The sequence below is a fragment of the Lutra lutra genome, chromosome 13 (genome assembly GCF_902655055.1).
Source record: "Lutra lutra chromosome 13, mLutLut1.2, whole genome shotgun sequence".
Taxonomy (NCBI): Eukaryota; Metazoa; Chordata; class Mammalia; order Carnivora; family Mustelidae; genus Lutra; species Lutra lutra.
Genome location: NC_062290.1, coordinates 14488074 through 14512709, shown reverse-complemented (window position 1 = coordinate 14512709; position 24636 = coordinate 14488074). Strand labels below are relative to the sequence as shown.

Here is a 24636-nt window from a genome sequence, read left to right as displayed (position 1 = left end):
GGCAAGGTAAGAATTTTAATGTCCTATTAGACTCATTTAAAACAGAATAAAAGAGGGGCGCCTGGGTGGCTCAGTGGGTTGAGCCGCTGCCTTCGGCTCAGGTCATGATCTCGGGGTCCTGGGATCGAGTCCCGCATCGGGCTCTCTGCTCAGCAGGGAGCCTGCTTCCCTTCCTCTCTCTCTGCCTGCCTCTCTACCTACTTGTGATCTCTGTCTGTCAAATAAATAAATAAAATCTTAAAAAAAAAACAGAATAAAAGAAAACAAAGCAAACAACAGAGTCCAATGCACATTGTGCAGGATGTGGTAAATTAGACCATTTTCATGAGCACTTGCTACTTCTGCCCCACATGGCAATGCGACAGCATCATGGAACATATTGCTTACTGTAGTCTCGAAGGTTCTTATCTTTCTTCGTTGCAGACCGCTTTAAGAAAAATGATGAGTCTTCATTTTTTCCCAAGTAAGAGAACAAAATCATGGGACAGAAACTGATGTCTCCTTGTTTCGGCTTTCACAAGACCTTTGGGAAAACTCAAACCTTTTATTTGCCTTCGCAACTCGTACTAAGCAAAAGTGTAACCTTCCTCCCCTACTCATACTTCTGGCCACTCTTCATTCTAGTTCTCTTGACATCTGTAGCTTTTAGGAAAGGATTAGTTAGATTCCCTTCCCTGAGACAAAAATGATATACTTTAATAAAGTTTCTCAAGTAAATATTTCTAAGTTAAAAAAAAAAACAAAAAAGATTCAGGGGCACCTGGGTGGCTCAGTGGGTTAAGCCTCTGCCTTCGGCTCAGGTCATGATCTCAGGGTCCTGGGATCAAGCCTCACATCGGGCTCTCTGCTCAGCAGGGAGCCTCCTTCCCCCTCTCTCTCTGCCTGCCTCTCTGCCTACTTGTGATCTCTCTCTGTTAAATAAATAAATAAAATCTTAAAAAAAAAAGATGCAGAAAGAATTTGGAGACTTCAAAGGAAGAAAAGAAAATATTATGTAGAAAATAAAAGATTCTAAATCATCATCTTAAATGAAAATTTAATAAGAAGTATATCATGGAAGGAAAATGGTATACAAAAGAAATTTTCAGACAGGATTTCCCAACCACAAGTCTAATCTTAGGTTCTTTTTATTAACTATATTAAAGGATTTGATTTAGTGCATGACATCTTTAAATAAGATAAAAACATTGGCAGATTCATTATTGCTGTGCTCTGTAAGGCACAGTAGCAGTCCGTTCAATAACCACATAAAATTCAAACATACGCTCAGCAAGCACCTGCTTATCTTTTGTTCAGTTGGGAGAGAAACTTTTATTAAAATCTGATGTGTCAAATAGGGAAAGAAAAAAAAAACCAGAAGCAAGATAAAATGAATCATCTTTCAAAAAGAAAAGCAAAGATCATTTAGGACGTTAGGACTTCAATAAAAATAGTAAAGAGGAAAGAGTTACAAAGCAGGCCAGGTCTTAGGGATGGAAAAATAAAACAACTACAGCAAATAATCTTGATGGGACATGATCCACAGAGGAAGAAAAAAAAAAAATGAAAACAATGCCTTTCTCTGAAGAGGGGCAACTAGCATTAAAGAAGAAACCAGAACAGTAGGATTCCAGCTAACTGAAGCAGCAGCACAGAGCCCAGATCCAATTTCTTTTTTCTAGCTCCACGGTTCAAAGGTGTGGAAGGAGAGAGGAAGGCAGGGAGAGAGGTGGGGGCGGGGTGGGGAGAGAGAGACCTGGCAAGCACCATAGTTAAACAGCCCCCCTGTGACAGAGTGTGCTGAGAAGTATGCAGTGACAGGACTTTATCACTGCCACCAACGGGGCAGTTCTGTTTGGGAAATTGATGTGTTTGCAAATAATACAATCCGAGGGAGACTGTGAATCCGTCCTCATGAGGGTTCCTTGGGGGAGGGGGTATAAGAGGAAGAAAAAGTCGTGTCTGCAAAGACTCAGCAGAGCGGGCTTCGCAGAAGAGTTCCGGTATCAGCCGGACCCCAAGGCAGGGTGGGACTGAGGGAGGCCCAGGTCAGGGTAGACATAGAAGGAGAAACAGAGATGAGGCTTAGGGGGCAGTAAGTATGCCAGTTCGGACAGAACTCTCTGGATTTCAGTAGCAGGATGAAAAGCCAAGTAGGTGAGTGATGGTTGGATCATGACACGTCCAGTCCAGCAGTAGAAATGTGAAGTTCTGATTAAAATGAAAAACACCTCCTGTCCTTTCTGTCCATCAAGATCAGCCGTCCTCTTCTCCGTATCTGTTCTCATGAGTGTTTTTCTGATGCCTCATGTTTGTGTCTGGATGGAGGGACCTTTGATATCGGAAGGTGCCAAATCTTGAGAAAAGCCACTTAATGCTTCTCCCCAATGGAACTCAACGGTGGCACAAACCGCATATACATTTAAAGGCGAAATAAAACCGCCTTCGGGAGAGCGGGTTCAGCCTCCTGCTCTGTAATGCTCTATTCCAGGTTGGCAAGATGATCAAGGAAGCCGCTGGGAAAAGCAATCTGAAGAGGGTGACCCTGGAGCTGGGGGGGAAGAGCCCCTGCATTGTGTTTGCTGACGCTGACCGTGAGTGGGAGCCATTCTTAACTTTTCACCCCTCATCTTGGTGTCTGGCAATGCCAGACCATGACCTTGAAGTTTATAAAAGGGTTTGCTTCTAACATCCAAATGTAAGGCGTTAACCAGAACCCAGGATAACTCTTGAAAATCTCTCAAACTGTCCTAAAATGTCACAAGTAGATGAGTCTAACACAGACACTCTTTCTTCCTGGTGTGGAATAGATGGCCATTTTCGCAGCTGAACTCTAGGTGACTGTCTTGTACTTAGGAGCCATGGTGTTTTTTTGTTTTTTTTTTTTAATTCCATGCCTGTAAATATTAGCATTGGGTTAGGCATGGTGACGTACACCCATTTGTTCTGGACTGGGACCAACTGGAGAGATGGCAAATGTCCCAATTTTCATTTCCCTTCACTCGGGGTCATACACACATGAAATGAACTGGCCAAAAGACAGTGGTACTTAGCGTTTAAGGAATGTCTCTCTCTCCTTTTTTTTCCCTAGCAAGTGTGGTCAAATTTACATATATTCCATCTATAATTAGGATGTGACTCCACTCTCCAGTATCCCTGGTTCATTCTGATTATATTATCGAGTAACCTCCCACAATTATTTCCTAGATGGGAGTCAGTCAGTAGTGACAGACTGTCAGGCATTCATCTCGTTCTGTCTTTGACAGCTGCAGGATGAGGCAATGAACAGAAATGGCCCAGTGTGATCTTAGCCGAAGCTCTTCAGAACACACTGCCTCGCTGTATATTCTACAAATGTGATAAGGGTCCTGGTTTTTACCAAACCTTTCTAGAAACTGTTTCCACTCCAACTTAAGTGGGTGTGCTTAATTCACGAAGCCAATAGAGCAGTACTCAATTGCTTTCCTTTGAATTAAATCTTCAACAGTTAAAAAATTAAAATGTGGAGAAAACTTTCTTCAGGTTGTTTAGAGTTTAGTGATAACAACTTACTTCTCCCTTTTAAGGCCCATCCTACCATCTCAAATACGTAGATAAGAAGAGTTTATGGGCATATATGAAATAACATGGTGTATTTTAAATAAAGGTGGAAAATGTTTTTTCTAGAACAGCACTGTTAAGGTGGTGGAGTGATTTTGGCTATTATTTTCTTTTTCAGAAATACAACTTTTTCTATTGAACAGGGTGTCTAAAAATATTTTTAAATTATTTAACGCAATAGATAGTTCATGTTCTCTTTGTCATTTAATTAAAATCTGAGGCCTGAGCTATTCAGTCATCTAACTAATGATAAGCAGAGATGTTTATAAAAAGCATGTACAGGGTCGGTCATCTCGGTGGTGTAATCAGTTAACCACCCACTCTTGGTTTCACATCTGGGCGTGATCTCGGGGTCCTGGTATCGAGCCCCAGGTCGGGCTCCACAATCCACAGAGAACCTGCTTGAGATTCTCTCCCTTTGCCCCTCCCCCTGCTCTCACTCTCTCTCTCTCTAAACAAATCTAAAAGAAATCATTTATAGTGGGATAGGATCTTGTGACACTTTGTGTATTCTCGGTAGTCTCTATATTAATTTTTTCAGATTCTATATTTGTGGCTAACATTTCCATATCAAATGAAGGATTAGAAAGGTTCATTTGTCACCTGGCCGAGGTGCGGGGCGGGGGGCGTTTGGATCTGTATCTGACCGTGCATCTCACAGTGTCCTACTGCCCCTGAGAGAGATGCATACAAATGCGTCATCTTTAAAAAGTATCCCTTCTTCCGTGTGACTTCTCCTCTGCAGTGGACAATGCCGTTGAATTTGCACACCACGGGTTGTTCTACCACCAAGGGCAATGCTGTATAGCCGCATCCAGGCTTTTTGTGGAAGAATCGATTTACGATGAGTTTGTTCGACGGAGCGTTGAACGGGCTAAAAAGTACGTCCTTGGAAATCCTCTGACCCCAGGAGTCAGCCAAGGCCCTCAGGTGAGTGTACAAAAGAAGAAATAGCATTCACAGGGGACAAGAATAAAGTGTCCTCTTTAGGTTTACTTTTTATTGAGTAAGATCATTTCCTGACCGCAGATCTTCCTAGGGGATCACACTGTATCAGTTTGGTGTTTCAAAAAAAAAAAAGCAGTCACTCATTCCCAGTGTTAAAGCTCCCCAAAGTTGTGCGGCCCCGGCTTCATGTCTTGAAACAGTTTAAGAAGCCTGTTGGCAATTGAAGAGGTGAGGACAAACAGCAAAGGCTGTCACTGTCTTGTCCCCTCAGTCTGCACACCTCCTGATTCCTGCGTGCCGTCTCTGGCCACTTGGAAGTTCGTGTGGAATCCTGGCATTTCTTTCTCCCTCAGGATCAACCCTTTGTCTCAGCTACCACCATCCCACAGACGCGGGCCGCTAGCATGCCTCTCAGTTCATGCCGGCCTTCACGCACTCTGAAGGGCCTTCCAATGGTGGCCTGAGTGTTCTAGAAGGTCCCAGGTCTTGGTTTTGGGCAAACTTCTCATTTCCGGTGGAAAAGGCCAGTTTGTTCCCTCAGGTTCCCATTTTCTTCTGTCTTCTTAGAACCATTATCAACAAGAGGGTCTTTCTCTTGTCCAAAGGCTACCTTTGCCTCTTCCTTGCACAGTGACCTGTTCATTGTCTGTTATGCGAACTCCTGGATCTTTCATTCTGAATTTACTCCAGCCTTCCGGGATCTTGATCTAGAGCAGCGTTCTCAACTGCAAACAGTGTTGCCCCTCACCAAGGAAATATTGGACAACATTTTTAGTTGTCTCAACTGGGGTGATTGAGAGGGAGTGGTCCTACTGGCATTTAAAGGAGGGTGGAGGCCAGAGATGCTATAAAACATTTTATAATGTACAGGAGAGCCCCACAATTAAGAGTTCTCTGCCACAAAATGCCAATAAGGCCACTGTTGAGAAATCCTTTTCTGGAGTGTAGACATTAAGTGTAGAGGCTTTATTCTTTCACACTAAAAATTATACACTGTTCCATGCTATTGATTTGAAATGAATACTGTTCTTAACACACTCACTAAGCCAAAAATAAATTTTATTAGCCAAAATTTATTGAATGCTACTATCAGCTAAACCCTGGTATAAGGACCTGGCAATGCCCAAAGGAACAAGAATGTGCTACCTGACCTCATGGAGTTTACATTCTGGAAGAGTTAAAAAGGCTGTCTTGGGGTTTTTCTGCTCATGTCAAGACAGCCAAGTAGGAAAACCTTAGGGTTTAGGCAATGCCAAATATTAAAACCTAAGAACCCTAAAATAACTTGTCTGGTAAATGAAGTAATATGTTGTTTTATTTTAATCACATTATATTTATATTTCTTCATTGGTGAAGTGATTTTCCAATTTGATTTCATAGACCAAAATATGCATTCTTTTTAAAATTTTTTAAAAACCTGGAAAAATCGGTATTTTCACTTGCAAAAGAAGTAATAATACCCACATCAAAGGTAATAACAATATCAGTAGAAGTGGCATCTTGTCCTAATGCAGAGAGATGGACTTTCAAAATAGAGGTTGGATTTTAAATCTAACCTCCCTGAGGCTCTGTTTTCTCCTCTGTAAAATGGAAATAGTAACACCAATCTTGCAGGGTCATCGAGCTGTGAAATGTAGTAATCTCTACAAAGCATCTGAGTGCCTGGTTCACCGTACGTGCCCAAATGTCTGTTGAGTAAATGAAAATTGCACGCTTCCCTTTATACCTACGGTGACAATTACTATCACAGATCAATAACTTCATATATCCGCTCTCATTGGTTTTGTTGATCTATGGTTTCCAAATAATATGAAGGATGTCTCAGTGTCATTTCTCAAACTGTCTTTTTTCTCAACCCATCAGCCCTAAGGAATTAAAGAATTTGCACATTCAAACACATCAAAGCGTATACTTTGAGACTATTACAATACCATGCCCTATTACATTTCATAGACTAGCCCATGAGCTAATGGCCCATCGCACAGTAAAGAGCCCTTTCTACATCCAAGCCTTACTGAGAAGTTCCTGAGGGCCAAAAGGAAAGCCAAATCCAGATATGGCCAGTCTGAAACCTTCTGAGGAAGATTTGTATTTACAGTGAAGCAAAATTAGCCAGACTACACGGAGTATGTCCCTAGATATAACTGAAAACTTCCATCACTAGGACTAAACTCTTGTGCAATGTTCTCGATCTTTCCTGTGCATTTGAATCACCTGCAAATCTCATTAAAAATGCAAATTCTGATGCAGCAGGTCTTGGGTGAGGCCTAAGAAATGCATTTTGCCACCAAGAAATGCGAGGGTTGCTGGTTAGAGGACCCTATTGTTGGTAGCCTGACACTACACTATGAATTCCTGTATTCTTAGAAGTTACTGACCATCTAAGTTTTCCAACAAATCCTTTCAGCCTTTACCTTCCAGTTAATAAGCAAGACTAGGACTGTCCCCAAATATCCACTCTGGCCACAGGCAGGGAAAAGTTAGAACTTAGGAAATACATCTTAAGATGAAACTGCCCTCCCCTCCAAAATCATGATTTTTGATGCCATAGTGAGATTAATATTTTGGCATAGGCCAGAGAAGCTTTGCACGGAGATACTTGGACCCTTGGCTAGTTGCTGGCAAACCTGAACATTTTGACCAGGCAGAACTTACACCACCGCTTAGTCTGGCTGTGGTAAATACTAGACAGCAATTTAAATATCAAACCAACAGTTATTAAACCAACATTACGACTTCCTTAATCTGCTGGAAATGAAGAGATGTTTTCTTTTTGAAATATTCAATTAAGTATCGTACACTAAGGAGGACTGAGCAACTATTCTGCCAAATTTTAGGAAACGGTTTCTGGTTTCAAATAGCGCTTAATCTCCTTGGATATGGGAGCAGGGCTGTGTGCTGTTAGTCAGAGACCTTTTTCTGGGATTTGGATGGCGGGGAGATTTCAGGGTCAAATAGGAAGATGAAGAGCAACACTTTTTAAGTAGTAGGAAAAGACAAGTTGAATTGTCAAAAGGCCCTTCACCCTAACTCCTAGATCTTCGATCTTTTTCCTTTAAAGCTTAATTCTGGCCACCCCTGACACAGGGCAGTCTTCTCCAGTGATTCAGGGTCCAAGAGTCACCCAGTCCCTCTCAAAATAGGAACTGAGACAGTACACAGGCCCAATTCCAGTGCATGGAGAGAACATGGGTGCTCTGGGCATCCCAGCCAGAACTCTGGACTTAACAGTTTTGGGTTTGTTTTCCTTATAAAAAAAAATACTATTTAACATTAAGGCTCCGTAATTCTTGTCGTGTATTTAGATGTGTTCTATGGAAGGAAGCAGGATGTTAATAATCAGGACCCGCTGGAAATTGGGATCAGACCCACTGAGACCGCCCCACGGGGATCCGGCTGGGAGGACGCCTGGGCTGTGGTCAGCGTGGGTCTGGCCAGATGAGGTTGTCAGGAATGAGGAGAAGCAAACAGAGGTCTTGGAGTCTTCAAAGCCTGAAAGCATTTTCTTTCCAGCTGCCATATTTAATTAAACCTAGTATCAAAGTTCTCTTCTCCTTTTCCTCTCAATATTTCAGTCAGGACTATAGTTTCCAAGTATGTACGTTTGACTATTAACAGGCATTTTTGTTCTGCTGTAAACAGATGACAGTTGTGTGAAAAAGTTTACATTTGTTTGCAGGGCTGATATGCTTTGCTTATGTAACTGCAAAACAAATGCTGAACACAAATATTTATCTGTAAGTGCTCTTTCTGGAAAAGTCAGGAGAATAAGCACAGAATGAGTCCTATCCACTGTCGCTGTTTTGATGGAAGATTTCACTTAATAACAATATTCCAGCATTTTGAAACCCTCATTAACAGGCTGGGCAATATAGTATCCTTATAAAGCTTATTTAATCTATTCATTTATTTTCCTTTCTGGGTGGTGTTTTTCCTACAGATCGATAAGGAACAGTATGAAAAAATACTTGACCTCATTGAGAGTGGGAAGAAGGAAGGGGCCAAACTGGAGTGTGGTGGGGGCCCGTGGGGGAACAAAGGCTACTTCATCCAGCCCACGGTCTTCTCTAACGTTACAGATGAGATGCGCATTGCCAAAGAGGAGGTAAATAGTTTCTTCTGCTCCTTCCCTTCTGTGCCATATTTTCTCTACGTGTGTGTACAAAGTGTCCCTTTGAAAGTCTCAGCCCTTGGGGACCCTGGGCAGCTCAGCTGGTTGAGCACATCACTCTTGGTTTCAGCTCAGGTCATGACCTCAGGGTCACGAGATCGAACCCTGCAATGGGCTCCACGCTCACCCTGGAGTCTGCTTGTCCCTCTCCTGCCCCTTCCGCCCCCCTTCCCACACACTCTCACACACACTCTCTTACCACTAAAATAAATAAACCTTTATAAAATAAAATTCTCAGTTCTCTTAACCTCTTTCTTTAGTAAATGTTACTTTTCTTTTACCGATAAATGTTTAATTGTAATCAAGACTAAAAACAGTAAGGAAGTCATGAGGCCAGGCAAGAATTTCTAGCCGAAGACCAATCGGGATGTTTAACAATGTCCTAGGGGCTTCTCCACAGCTCTAAAGTAATGGAAAAGAAAGCTTCATTTCGTTGTTGCTTTCTCTCCTCTGCAAAGAAATAATATATTCAAAGGTAACTGGAAAACGATTACATGATATGCAAGATTTTTTAAAAATTAAACCTCTTACTTTGTGATAATTGTAGATTCAGCTGTGGGTATGAGAAATAATGCACACAGATCCCCTCCATGTTTACCCAGTTTTCTTCAAAAATGGTCACATCTCGCAAACTCTAGCATAATATCACAGCAAGTATGTTGACATTGAAACAGACAAAACGGAACGTTTCATCTGCACCTGAATCCTTCATGTTTCTTTAAGGGCCAAACCCCTGTCCCTCCTCTACCCGCCCCCCTCCTTAACCCCCAGCTTTCCCTTAACCACTGATCTGTTTTCCATTTCTATAATTTTGTCATTTCAAGAATTTTGCATAAGTGGACTCATAGTCCGTGCAACCCTTCGGAATTGATTTTTTTTTTTTCACTCAGCTTAATTTTCTACAGATTCATCTAAATTGTTGCATCTCAGGAGAGTTTATTTCTATTGCAGAGCAATTCTCTTGAAATTGGGAAATCTGAATCCTCTCACTTCATTCTTCTTCAAAATTGTTTTAGCTAGCCTCGTTCCTTTGCTTTTCCACATAAACTTTAGAATAAACTTGCCCACATATATTTTAAAAAATCTTACTGGAATTTTCAGAGGAATTGTGTTAAACATGTCTATCAGTTTGGTGAGAATTAACATCTTGAATGCATAGACTCTACCAGTCACTGAACATGGCCTGTGTCTTTATTTATACCTTCCATGATTTCTCTCATAAGGATTTTATAGTTTTCGGTATATGAGTCCTAAAGATGTTTTACTGAATTTATGCCTAAGTATTTTTTTGAGCTATTGTAAGTGGAATCTTTAATTCTGGTGCGCATATGCTTATTGCTAGTATAAACAGATGTAACTGATTTTGGATATTTTCTTGATGTTGCTGGACTCAGAAATTCTAGGAGGTTTTTAGAGATTTCTTGGGAATTTGTATGTAGACAATTGTGTCATCTACAAATAGGGAAAAGGATATTCCTTCTCATCTGTATGCTTTTTCTTTTGCTTGTCTTTTTCGTTTGCTAGAATTCTAGCATTATGTTGAATAAGAGTAGCCAGCGTGAGTATCTTTGCTTTGTTCCCTATCAGAGTGGAAAAACGTTCACTCTTTGCCACTGAGTACGATATTAGCTGTGAGATTTTTCATAAATGCCCTTAATCAGGTTTTGGAAGTGCCTTCCAATTCCCAATTTGTTGAGAGGAAAAGGAGGATGGATTTTGCCAAATGCTTTTTCTGCATCAACTGAGGTGATTCTGTGGGTTTTGTTTTTTTTTTTGTTTTTTCCCATTCTACCAATGTGGTGTCTTGTATTGACTGGTTTTTGCGTATGGAACCAGCCTTGTATTTCCGGAATGATTCCCACGTGGTGATGGTGTATAGCTCTTTGTAGGTATTGCTGAACACTATTTGCTAACACTTTTAAGGAATATTTGCGGTAGTTGATATTGGTCTATTGTTTGATATTCGTCTATAGTTTGAGGGATATTGGTCTGATTGCTTTTGTTTGTTTGTTTTGTTTGATTGCTTTTATTAATAATGAGAACCACTTAGTGATTGCTAACTATGTGCCAGGTATAGTGCTAAGTGCCTTATAGTCAATGTAAAACATAAGTATATGCCTATGAAATAACAGAAATACAAATGTTTTATTTATGTGATATATAGATTTATATTTCTGACATTCCTATTCATTTTTGTAAAGTTTAGTGTATATGTTTATATAAATGTTTATATAAATAGATTTAATATAAACACAAAATATTCTCATTTAATTCTCACAACCTCTTGAGAGAAGTGTCAATATATTGTTTTCTTTTCATGGAATCTCTCCAATATAAGAAGAGAGCCTGTATGTGGTCTTTTCTTCCCAGAGACAAATACTCTCTTTTATTATTTTTACCTATTTAGACTGATTTTTATTTTTCTTTTCTTTTTTTTTAAAGATTTTATTTGTATATGTGCTGCCGAAGCAAGCACAAGATTTTATATATTTGACAGACAGAGATCACAAGTAGGCGGAGAGGCAGGCAGAGAGAGACGGGGAAGCAGGCTCCCTGCTGAGCAGAGAGCCCGACACAGGGCTCGATCCCAGGACCCTGGAATCATGACCTGAGCCGAAGGCAGAGGCTTTAACCCACTGAGCCATCCAGGTGCCCCAAGACTGGTATTATTTTTCTAATAAAAAAATCTCAGAATATTTATCCGGTGTATAATTCCTACATAATGTTTTAATCATTGGCAACTAAATAAAATTAAACATTTTGAATTGAAAATTCTGATCCAATAATTTTCTTAAATAATGGCATGGTAGTAGTTTTCCATTTCTACATGTTGTCTTTTATGACCCCTGTGAATATAACATGTCAAACTTTTTTGAACCTTTTTATATCTTTATGCCTTTTGTATCTTGAGCTCTCCTTTGAGCCACATAGTCAACTATGATATATGATTCTTGTTATCATCCTAAGTAGTAGATAAAAACCCAAGGCCCAAAGTAGAAAGGAGGTAGCTCACATGCCTAGTTCAAGGCAGCTTGAGAGTGTAGTCTACTTCTCATGACCACCATTCCCCACTCTTTCTATGTGACCGACTGTTGTTCATACCAACCTCATTACCACCCAATCCCACCTAACCTAACAGCACAGAATCCCATGGAGCATGTGGGAACCATTCTGTTAAAAAGTGATAGGGTGTTAATGTTAGGAGGAGGATTATGAATAATTTAGGCCAAAAGTCAAATTTATAGATGAGGCAATTGAGATCTGTAGAGCTTAGGTGGCTGGTTACTGTTAGATATAGATAGGATCTTCAAACTAGAAGGATCTCTCAAGCCCATTTCTCCAAACTCACTATGTCCATTGGTTTGCTCCTGGCCAGTGGCCAGCCAGTGTCTCTTTAAACAGCATCATCACTAGGTAATTCATTATTTCTTAGGCTTTTCCATGTTTGGACAATGCTAAGCACTAGAAAGTTCTGCCTCTGGCAACACATGAATCCCTCCTGGTATGTTCTGTTTGTTGCCCACCCAGCTTCACTGTGCCCTTTTCCACATAAGAGCCACCCATATATTTGAAAATCACACTCATCCCCCATATGACTCCTCACGCTCTATATGCTCTTGGCCCTGTTTTCAGCTCTTGTACTTCCTAATTTTCCTAGACAAATATATTGCAAATTAAATATTTGGTGAGCACAGGGTAGTTAATGTTAAGAAGATGTAATCCAGAGATATGATATATAACTATATAACTAGGGAAGTCTAGTTTGCATTTAGGAATTATAAATAATCTACCTCGTGGACAAAGGGTTTGCTTTTTTTAAATTTAATTTACGATAGCTTGTAGGGGAATAAAACTATAATACCATTGAAAAACATTTAGTTTTAACCTGTTACTTTGATTTCTTTCATTTTTTATGGTATAGATATTTGGACCAGTGCAGCAGATCATGAAGTTCAAATCTTTAGATGAAGTAATCAAGAGAGCAAATAACACTCTTTATGGCTTATCAGCAGGAATCTTTACCAAAGATATTGATAAAGCCATCACAGTCTCCTCTGCTCTGCAGGCTGGGACAGTGTGGTAAGTCCAATCCACATAAAATCATCTCTTCAATGTTAGTCACATTAACATGTTACTTTGAACTTTGTTCTTTCCTTATTTACCTATCCATTTTTGAGGTATTGACATTGTAGTATTTTCAGGGGTATGACACAATAATTTGGTATTTGTATACACTGCAAAGTGATCACTACAATAAGTCTGATTATCATCAGTTCTTCTCCAAAACTAATTTTTTTTTCTTGTGATGAGAAATTTTAAGATTTACTGTCTTGGCAACTATCGAATATGCAACACAAAATTATGTACTACAGTTGCCACGCTGTACATTATGTCCCCATGACTTACTTATTTTATACCAGGAAGTGTGTACCTCTATACGTTTTGTGTTTTAGATTCCACATGTAAGTGAAGCCACAGTATCTCTTTTTCTCTGACTTCTTTTTTTTTTTTTAAGATTTTATTTTTTTGAGAGAGAGATCACAAGTAGACGGAGAGGCAGGCAGAGAGAGAGAGGGAGGGAAGTAGGCTTCCTGCTGAGCAGAGAGCCCGATGTGGGACTCGATCCCAGGACCCTGAGATCATGACCTGAGCCGAAGGCAGCGGCTTAACCCACTGAGCCACCCAGGCGCCCCTCTGACTTATTTAGTATAATACCTTCAAGGTCCATCCTTGTTGTCACCAATGGCAAGGATTTCCTTCTTTTTTATGGCTGAGTAGTATTCCATGGTACACATATCTCACATCTTCTTTATCCATTCATCTGTTTAATGGACACTTTGGTTGTTTCCATATCTTGGCTATCGCAAATAATGTTGCAATTAACATAGGGTGCATTTATCTCTTTAAAGAGGTGTTTTTATTTCCTTTGGGTAAATATTCAGCAGTAGAATTGCTGGATCATAGGACAGTTCTATTTTTAATCTTTCGAGTTACTTCCATGCTGTTTTCCATAGTGGCTGCAACAATTTCCATATCCACCAACTGCACAAGAGAGTTCCCTTTCCTCTGTGTCCTCTCCAACACTGTGATTTCTTATCCTTTTGAAACTAGTCATTCTGACAGGAGTGAAGTAATCTCTCAAGTGGTTTCAATTTGCATTTCCCTGATAATGACTGATGTTGAGCATCTTTTCATGTGCCTGTTGGCCATTTGCATATCTTCTTTGGGAAAATGTCTATGTAGATCCGTCTCCCCATTTTGTTTGTTGGACTATTTTTTGATTGTTTGTTGTATGAGTTCTTTATGTAGTCTAGAGGTCAGTCTCTCATTAGATATGATTTGAAAATATCTTCTCCCATTCAATATGGATTGTCTTTTCATTCTGGTAATGGTTTCCTTTGCCATGAAGTTGTTTTTTTAGTTTGATGTGGTCCCCACTTGTTAATTAGTGACATTAAGTCATTGATGTCATTGATCAAAGCTGAGATGCAGACCTATTTGACTCGAAAGTAGTGATTCTCAACCCTGGCTGTGCCTTGGAGTCATCTGGGGAGTTTTAAAAATTAAATAAACTGGACAGAGGCAGTGACCCTCAAATCCATCAGTTGTACCAATCTCTGGGACTGAATGTGGACTTTTATGTAAGGAGTATTTTTCAAAGCTCCCATGTGATTCTTTGTGCAACTAGAACACAGAAAATGCTAAAAAGCCTGATTCTTTCTGTTGTAATATTTTCTGTCAGAGACTTAAAATCAAGCAAATTCTTAACCAGGAGGGCTAGTGATTGAAGTGTAATTCTCCTATGATAAAATTATTAATAAGATTCAGCATTGCTATTAGATGTATGTATATTATCTCCAGCTACTAAAAACTTACTACGTACTAACCACTATCAGAAGGACATTCTATTTTAAAAAAATAATAACCTGGTGAGACATTACCACTTCCATTGTACAGAGGAGAAAATAATATGTTCCGAGAAGCCAGACACCTTTCTCAGTATCACCCAGGTACTAAGGGGGCAAAGCCAGGGGTCTTGGGCTTGGAACCTCCCTCCTTTATAACAAGAAAAGGCTGTGGAAGGAGAATCAACTGGCAAAGTTGATTATTTTGAAATTAACAGTTTTCTCTAACTGAGTATTTCTTAGTTCTCCAATTACTTAAACTAAAAATAGTTTCATTTCCAGTATAGGGTCAAAAGAACAAACTCATTTTCTGCACCTTTTAACAAGGACAAGTTTCAGGTTTTAACTTTGGAATGTTATATGCCTGCTCGATTAGACTGAGCATATGACATCATTCTGCCCAGTGGTGTGGAAATCCCCAGTCAGGAATTCCTCTATTATTAAAACAGAGGCATATTCTTATTGCTATTTATTCTAGAACATAATTCTAGTTCTGGCATTGTCCCAGACATAGTTTCCACTTGGTGTTTCATGATAATCATTGAATCCCAGGGTTGATTTTACTCCTCATTTCAGAGTAGGGAACAATTAAAACTGAAACAAGTTGTTTTGAAAGCATACATTTATTTAAGGAACGCTGCTCCAGAAGGAGAGACTTGGAAGAAACTGTGGTCCAGTGAGATACATGGAGCTCTGGGAATTTGGACAGTAAATGCTTTAACTGAGGAGACGTCTGAGTATTGTCTCCGGATCACGTTCACAGTCAGACGTCCATGCATCATACAATGTATCTAGGGGTCACATCGTTGTTCTCCTATTATGGTAACATCAAGGGAGAGGAAATATTTTAAAAGAATCTTGTTTCTCCTTTAAATTGTGTTTCTTCTCCTTATGTATAATGAGAATCATATAGGTAATTAAATTTTGCTGTTCACCTTGGCCATCAGGAGATTGAAAGTTAAACAAATTGCTCATGCCCTGCAAAACTGTATTCTTTTTCTTGTCTTGACCTTTCATCATAATTTTTCCTTCTAATTATTCATGTTCTTGTAATTATGTTTGTTCAGAGACTATCTTTTAAACATTTTATGAAATCTGGCAAGGGATCAACAAATCAACAGTGAAATCCAACTCCTACTAAGGTCTGTTAATTTATTAAAACAATTAATGGAAAAAGTGAACTGAGTAATGTGATACATATTACAATTGCAAAAGATAATTGATTCTAGCCTTTTACGTACAAAATCCTCAAGGGATTTATAAAGCTTGTGAATATAGGCAGTGAAAAACACCCACCCAACAAACACCAGTTCTCTGGCAAACCGTATCCTTTCTCCTATGGCATGTCGGCGGTTCTGTCTTCTACAAATCAAACTACAATCTCTCAGGGACATAATTCGCTACACCAGAAGGACTGTCCACACACACAGCTGCACCATTCTCTTTCTTTCTAGGCAGTACATACGCGTTACTGCATTCTAATTTATAGTACTGCTTAAAAAAAAATAACAATGAGTATGTTGTATTGAAATCAGCAGGGTTGTTAAGGTTAACATTCCAGATTCAGGAGTTATTTCGTCGGTTATGATCTACAGTATACTTCTTCTTTTCCCAGGGTGAATTGCTATAGTGTGGTATCTGCCCAGTGTCCCTTCGGTGGATTCAAGATGTCCGGAAACGGAAGAGAACTGTAAGAATAACTTTCTATTCAGATAAATGCTTCCCTTGATCCAAACAACTGTCACTCCAGCAAATCGATCCGTACTTGCTACTTGAATTAAAACCTGCCTCCGTTCTTTCCTAGAGATTCGTACTGTCAAATAGCTTTTAAATGCTGGATTTAGCCCGTAAGTGCAAAAAAGTGTTGGCAGAAGGGAACTGTAACATATTATGCTCCTACTATTCATGAGGGACCACACTAAGCACTTTACGTTGGTTACTGAAATATTGCCTACTTTTAGAGTTTCTTGCTATGTATAAGAATGGAATCTATCTGGGAAATATTTCCAAAAAGGAAGCAAAACTACACATTGATGACTAAGAAATATGAAAATATAATGACACTCTAGTCATTTGAATATACCTCTTTAAAAAGTAAATTAGTGTCTTTATCTCAAAAAGCTTCTCAGTGTAAGAAGTTTCTCATTTGTGGGAATATTTTGATATGGAATCTAAAATTTTAAATTACCCAAATTAGTTCTTTTTGCACTAAAATATAAACTGAAAAGGAAATTTAACGAAGGAAAAGATGTTTTATAGTCACGACTAGATTGAGAATATATATATAAATTCATTTACAAGCCTTCAAGTTGCTTTTGAAACCTGGGTGTATAGACTCTTTAAAAACGTACATATACATATGTATACACAGAGAGTAGTAGCAATATATTTGGTTTATGTTGTTCAAACAGTTTTAACCATTTCATCTCTTAAAATTTTCTTGTATTTATCGATATGTTTTAAAAGTCATGAAGAATAAAGACACATCCTATACAAACCTCATGGAATCAAGCGTAGGAAAGCTGTTCATTCTGTAAATAGCAAGTAAGAATGAGCCTCAGTTTCTAAAGGTCATGAATGCATTAAATAGGCATCTACTTTGTTGTTTAAATAAATCAGCAAAATTACAATGAAGCAATCTTCTTCAGGGAGCCAGGAGAAAGGAAGAATCATAAAACGATTCACCCTCCTTCTCAATATGTTCACTAAGCATTTGCTCTGTATATCAGGGCCCAGGAGTTAGAGACACACGATACCACATCCCATCCTCCATGTAATTGTGGTGGCAGCAAGAATTTGTAAAAGGATAAGTTGTGCAAAATAATCTCACACTGTGAAGTAAACAGTTGTAGACAAGGAGGTCATAAGTCATGGAGGAAAACAGATAAAATGCACAGCACTGAGGGACAGAAAATCTGGGCACCACCGGAATATAACATTCGTGGCATTGCTTTACCTCTCATGATTTCGTCTGTCCGATATGATCAGCAGTCGTGGGTGGGAATAGGATGGGGAGAACAAAGTGTAGAGACTCAGTGAGCTCCTTTCCATACTTCAGATTCCATAGTTTTAACCCTTGTGGGAACTCAGTGAATAAGAACTTACTGGCAGTTGACAGAGTCAGAAAAGACCTCACAGAAAACACAGGACTTGATCTAGGCCATGAAACAAACGTCGGATGTCAGGAAGCAGAGAAGGGAGCGTTCCTGAACAGCAGGTTAAATGTGGCTCACTACAGGTGGGGGTGGTTAGTGAACGTTGATAGCTGGTGGGGATTTATGGGGTTGGAGAGTATGATTTCAGAGTTAAATAGGATACAGATTATGAAGTCTTGCATTCAAAAAAAGTGGCTTACCTTTTGTTGAAGAAGCAGTGAAAAACCGTGGGTATCTGTAGAATGTTGGTGGGGAGAGAATGGCAAAAGCTCAACTCGTAAAAAGAACATGGCGTCGTAGAGGAAGCATAATGGGATCCTAGCCGACCTGCACGTGAATCCCAGCTGCACCTCTTGCTAGCGATACAGTCTGTTTCAAGTTGTCCCACTTTTGAGCCTCTGTTCCCTCCTATTTAAGATGGAGATGCTAACAAGCCTCTTAAGATGGCTGTTTGAGAGTCCAGCGACACACTGTGTGTCCATCCCACAGCACTCTGTCACCAGGTGGGGACTCGGCAAATGGTTCCTTCCCTGGTTCCTTTTCTTTATAATATCCATTATTAGAGAGTCCCTTAACAGAACTAATTACTGTACAAAAAGCTGTAATTTGTATTCTGTACAAATACAAGCTGTATTCTAAAGGAGAGTTAACTCGTTTTTGGCCCAGCTACCTAACACATTTCTCTAAGAATGCTGAAGATAAAACAATCATAAGGGACAAAATGACTAAAGCAGACCAAATATATCAATTTTGTTGAATACAGTTTGGTCCAACTTTAAGGTTGAGGCATAAGGAAATCAAGTAAGAGAGGGAAATGGAAAAATGAGGATCAAACAATTTCTTAAAATTCTGTTACGTGCGTATAATTTCCTTCTACATCTATGTAAATACAAAGAAGCGTTATGCTGTAATTTTTTTACTGCAAAAATTCTGGCTGAGGATGCTGTTAATGTCTACCTGAACCCAAATTTGGCTAACTTAATTAACAAGTCATTTACAGCAAGATGTTTAAAGAGAATTACTGAAGCAGCAACCTTATATGACTCCCAAGAGTTCAATTACAATTTATCCTTAAAGATAGAAGGGTGTAATTGATCAGTTGGGAACAGAGTCCTCAAAGAGCCAAGACAAACGGTGCACAGACCTCAGTGTGGTGGTAATACTAAGTCCCTGAACTTGGGATTGGTCTCCATTCATGGTGCTGGCACTGGAATGAGTCAAACGGTAGAAACTCCTTCCTTTGTGTAATTGTGCTCATTCTCACTTGAGTGAACTAAGTCACTGAAGACTTTACTAGTATACTGTCGCAAACTTAATCAGTTCTTAGCACCTCACAGGAGATTTCTTTCCTCCTGTCCCTTGCAGGAAAGGGGAGCATGAAAGTGCTATAAACTACTGGACTTACAGAGAAAGCACATGAATATATTTGTTCAGTTATATGCTCCAAGTCAGTGTAGCGAACATTATCCCCGTGCCCACTGAAGTGGCACCAGGCTATGTTCTGGTACAGAGAAAGAAAGTTGTAATTGCTTGCCGGGATCTTATCACTACAGCGTGGACCCGGGTGAGAAGCAAGAGTGTCCCGCAGAGGTTTGCTGGAAAGAGAAATCTCGGGCCTCTCTCCAGACCTACTGAAACAGAATCAGCATTCAAACAAGGCCCCGGTGACTGGTACCTTGAGGATTTTAGAAGCACAGAACCAGTAGCCCACAGAGCCGCAAGATAGAAATGCAAACAAATGTGTTTGTGTTGTATCGCAGACACAGGAATGTCTATGTGTCGGGATACTTAGGAGCAGGACTTAGTTCAGCTGGAGTAGGACAATAATCACACGTAGTACTCTCCTGAGAGTTTCAAGTGTCCATGTCACCCGAAATACAATGGAAAGCCCATTGGCAAAAATCATGCGTTAATTTATCTAACTTTGTGAGATAAAATACTTACTAAGATATTATCCTTTAATGGGTTTCAGACAACTGAGGCTAAGTCCTTTAATTACTTTGAAGAACATGTTCATTGAAGCTTTCAGAAGGTATTTTCAGAAGCTTAATTGCCCAAGAAAATAATCAGCGTTAAGAGGATTAGGTTACGTGGGAGAAAAAGTTGTCTTCTACCTACCTGTCTCCATCACCAGAAGGGAGGGGTGAGAAGGGATCGAGATCATTTTCCTCTGTCAGCCTGCATGTGCCCGAGTTATAATTTTAAGAGTGCCCGCTACGTACATGCAATTTAATCCTCTCACCAAAACAATATAGAGAATAATGAACCCAAGGCTTTTAGTCATTTCTTCAAAAGAGAGTAAATTAGTTTCCAAAACTGGTAGGAGCTCTCAATAAACCCAATAACGGGTACCAGGATGCTAACTGGTTGACTCAGGTTAGTTCTTGATCATTTGGGTTGGATTTAAGAGTTATATAAGCAAATGGCAGGGGCTGAATAAATAGAAAAACCCTGAAACCACAAAAAGCCCAAAGGTCTGAATTTGGGCCAATGAACCCTCTCTTCTCTCTCTTGAAACAAACAAAAAAGAAACAAACTCTAACAATAAAGGTCAGTATTTTTGTTTTGTTTTGTTTTCCCCCAAATCAAGAGATACTACTAAAACTACATACAGCTAGAAAATATTTTGTTTCAAACTATATCAGGGCATGTTAGCATGAAAATGCCCCGTCATCACTTCTGGGCCAATCACACACAATAAAAATGCTGAGCTAAGCTCCACTTGAATTTATAGTTTTACTGCACCACTCAAGCGATTATATATTACGACTTCTCCTCTTGTACTATATTTCTATTTATTTGAACCTAAACTAGAAATGTTACAATGCTTGTTGGACTGAACTGTCTGGGGTTTTTTGTGGTGAGCTTGTTTATAGTCAAACAGAACAATGTCAAACTAGACAATTTATGTGAAAATCAACAGAACGCACATAGTCATTTAAAATGCAAAATAATAAAAAGAGCTTCAAAAGGTTCCCCACAAGGGGATTTATGTAAGACCAGATATCTTCTGGTTGGCTGGCTACTATTTGAAATGCTTCCGTACTCAGAAAATATGTTCTATTGTCCCTAGCCAGATAGGCAAGAACAAATTTGTACTAAACCGTGGACCATGGTCCGTTTGCACTGCTGTGTTAACTTCTGTGGGTTTCTCCCCCTCTCTCCAGGGGAGAATATGGTCTCCACGAATACACAGAGGTCAAGACGGTCACAATGAAAATTTCTCAGAAGAACTCATAAAGAAAGCACAAGAACAGAGCGAAGCATCCTCAATGACTAAGCATCTCCTACAGTCACTAATATATTATAGTGGGTTTTAAATACAAAACTGTTCTTTTCTTGATTTTTCTTAAACATCAGCTAATCATATTAGCATTAAAACTACACATAGAAAACTTGACATGTAGCTTATTCTGAAAGAATCTTGTATCTTCTGCTATGTGACCCCCTCCACCCCAAGTCCTATCTATAAAAAAAAGGACGAATCTGATGTAAGATCTCTCCAAACTCTGTAACAGCGATGTGCTTCTCTTTGTAGCTACTTGTCCAGGATATTCATGTTCTAGAAGAGGACCAGTTATCATGTGGCTTCTTTCTCTAATGACCCCATAAAGTCCTTAACACACCTTTGAACTGCAGAATAGATCTGTTCTGTTCCCAGTAGTTGTGAAGTCACTGGAGTTTGTTGAGATGTCTCCTAGAATGTCATGTCTGCTTGTCAAAGAAGTAATGCCTGAAGTACTTCGCTGTAACCTAAAACATAAAGCTTAATAAAAACAACCTTGCATGATTTTTGTAAGTCTGAATTTTTTTAAGACTATTTAGTTATATGAGAGAGAGAAAGGAGAGCATGACTTGGGAGGAGCAGAGGGAGAGGGAGAAGCAGACTCTATACGGAGTATGGAGCTGGACTTGGCAGCGGGTGGGGGGGGGGCTCAATTCCACAACCCTCAGTGAGATCATGACCTGAGCTGAAATCGAGTCAAACACTCAACTGACTGAGCCACCCAGGCCACCCTGGTTTGAATTTTTTTTTTTTTTAAGATTTTATTTATTTGACAGAGAGAGATCACAAGTGGGCAGAGAGGCAGGCAGAGAGAGAGAGAGAGAGAAGGAAGCAGGCTCCCCGAAGAGCAGAGAGCCCAACACGGGACTCGATCCCAGGACCCTGAGATCATGACCTGAGCCGAAGGCAAAGGCTTAACCACTAAGCCACCCAGGTGCCCCTGAATTTTTTAAGTAGAAGTTTTGTTTATGGTTATTTACTCTTCCTGTCACTGGAAATCAGTGTTAAATTAGACATCAAGATGTATTTAAGAATAAAAGTCTGGGGGCGCCTGGGTGGCTCAGTGGGTTAAGCTTCTGCCTTCGGCTCAGGTCATGATCTCAGGGTCCTGGGATCGAGTCCCACATTGGGCTCTCTGCTCAGCAGGAAGCCTGCCTCCCCCTGCTCTCTCTCTGCCTGCTTCTCTGCCTACTTGTCATTTCTGTCAAATAAATGAATAAAATTAAAAAAAAAAAATAAAAGTCTGGGCACTTGGGTGTCTCAGTGGGTTAAGTCTCTGCCTTCGGGAGTCCCACATGGGGCTCTCTGCTCGGCAGGGAGCCTGCTTCCTCCTCTCTCTGCCTGCCTGTCTGCCTACTTGTAATCTCTGTCAAATAAATAAATAAAATCTTTAAAAAAAAAAAAAGAATAGAAGTCAAATCCACTCATTCTCTAATAGGTAAAGAAATGTATTTTCCTTTCCAGAGGAATTCTTGAAATCAACAGCAAACATCTGAGGTAGGTGGGTGGCTTCAGTCTTTAAGCAAACATTTACTGAGTTTCTAGAAGATTCTGGGTGCTACATTAGGTGTTATTAAACACACACAGACACACAAGTGAATAATGGGTGTTCCATTACCTTAAGATGCTTTGCTTTAGTGGAGAACAAAGACACTATACAAAAAAAAAAAAAAAAAATTAATGATGGGGCATTGAAAGGGAATGAGAATTCAAGGAATCTGAAGAGCATGGTAATAACGTACCAAAGGGGAAGGGATGACCTTTTACTGAGGGAACTGAAAAGAGCCTCATGAAGGAAATTTCACTGGATCTGAGACTTAATAATGAGCAGTGAATGAAGAGGGAAAAGTTTCTGTAACATTCTCTCGGGACATGTTCCTCTGGAAAAAAAACCTGGAAAAATTCTCTATCATATTTTCCTCTCTTGGAGTTTCAGATTGCACAGTGGTGTATTCTAGATTCTGAAAAGTCCTAGAACTCATTCAGTTTTGTTTCATATGGTTTTTCTTCTAGATTTATTTAACAATACACTTTCCATTTCTCCCACCCTCATTTAATACCTATTAACACTAAGGGTTAATCCACATTGGAGGATGCTGTTCTGAGCATCAAACTAGCACTGAGTGTTCTGACGAGAGTGCTGGGGATCAAGGAGGAGCGACTGGAACAGTTGTCCTCTGTGGACACAAGAAGTTACATATTTATGCCCTCATACAAAGAACTTTGTCTGGGCTCCCACGTAGAACGTAAAAATAGGTGAATATTTTGTGTGTATACATATTCCAAAATGTTCTTAATTCAGCAACCCAAATTTAAGCTTAATCATGTTTAGGATAACATTTTTTCCAGATTCAGATTTTATAAACATAATTGCTTATCATTTTACTTTAATAGATCCCTCAGTACCACTATTGTTAGGAAACGTAACAGCTGTCACAGTACAGCTCCACAATGTGTGAACAAATGGAATTCTTTGGCTTCTTAGACCCGAAATAATTTCAACTCCAACTGCAAAACTTTTTCAGAACTGTGTGGGCCTAGAAGACTGGCAATCCAGACTATCTTGTAAGATGTGGGACACAATTATCACTGTGAAAACTGGAGGAATCGAAGACCTGGGAAGAACTGAAAAATCTTTGGACGTTGAGAAGAAAAAGTACCCAAATACAGAGGAGGGCTGTGTTTTCCCACAGCCAGACAGTGTCTACCTTTTTTTAAGAGATGTGTTTAAAACCATGCATAAATAAATTAATAGGTAGACAAGTTAATATTGTAATGGCAATCCACCAGAACATTCTACAATGTAAAACAAAGAGGTGAAAGACAAAAGCCAGAAGCAACTTTAAATATTTGAAAATTAAATCTTCATTGTATAAATAAGAGATTACAGGATTAAACAAAATACCTGTTTCATATTGGCTTGTCCTGAGCCTCTAGACATTATTTTTCTTTCTTATCCTCCAATTTGTAAAGCTATGCTGGCGGTAATTCTTCCAACCTTGAAAAGTTAGAGGGTATTTTATTAGCCCATATGCTATAGAAAATATAATAAGGAATTTTATCATGAAGAATTCGGTTCTGCAATCATTAATGTGATATCACTGTCCTCATTGTCCACATGATAGAAAGTACTTTCTGCTCGGGAATACCAAACAAAGCTAGAACTAACTGTTCAGGCAGAGGCAATGTCAGGGATCAGACAACACAGATTTTCAAATGTCCTCATGGCTTCCCCCCTCTTTTCCGCCTACCCATTTTTTTTTTTTTTAGAATGCATGATTCTTTCTGCATTATATTGTAATAGCCAAGGAGAAATTGGAGGAAAATATTTTTCTTAAAATTTTTTGTGGCCAATTCAAAATAGAGCTAACTCAATGTAGAGGATTTTGACCATTTCTTTACATACTTGGAGAGAGTGAGGAACCTCCCCTTTGCCTGGGTAATGCATGATTTTTTTTTTTTGTCTCATTTCACTTGGACCTTTAGAAGTACACATATACCACCAGGTTATGTTTTCACATGAAGCACAAGTTCCCGATTAGAATTTCATCTGCTAATTTAACTTGGAACTCTTGTTTATATATACTCTGC

General features: G+C 39.5%; 1 protein-coding gene across 1 annotated transcript in view; it reads left to right on the top strand.

Annotated features, from left to right (window-relative positions):
* ALDH1A1 (aldehyde dehydrogenase 1 family member A1) overlaps window positions 1–21549 on the top strand; it is a 52586-nt gene extending 31037 nt beyond the window's left edge. Inside the window, exons 8-13 of the mRNA XM_047699745.1 lie at window positions 2471–2573; window positions 4325–4509; window positions 8468–8632; window positions 12621–12778; window positions 16220–16294; window positions 20927–21549. Of these exons, the coding sequence (XP_047555701.1) occupies window positions 2471–2573; window positions 4325–4509; window positions 8468–8632; window positions 12621–12778; window positions 16220–16294; window positions 20927–20999 (759 nt within the window). The 3' untranslated portion in view covers window positions 21000–21549. The remainder of the gene's footprint in view (window positions 1–2470; window positions 2574–4324; window positions 4510–8467; window positions 8633–12620; window positions 12779–16219; window positions 16295–20926) is intronic.
* Window positions 21550–24636: the final 3087 nt, after the last annotated feature.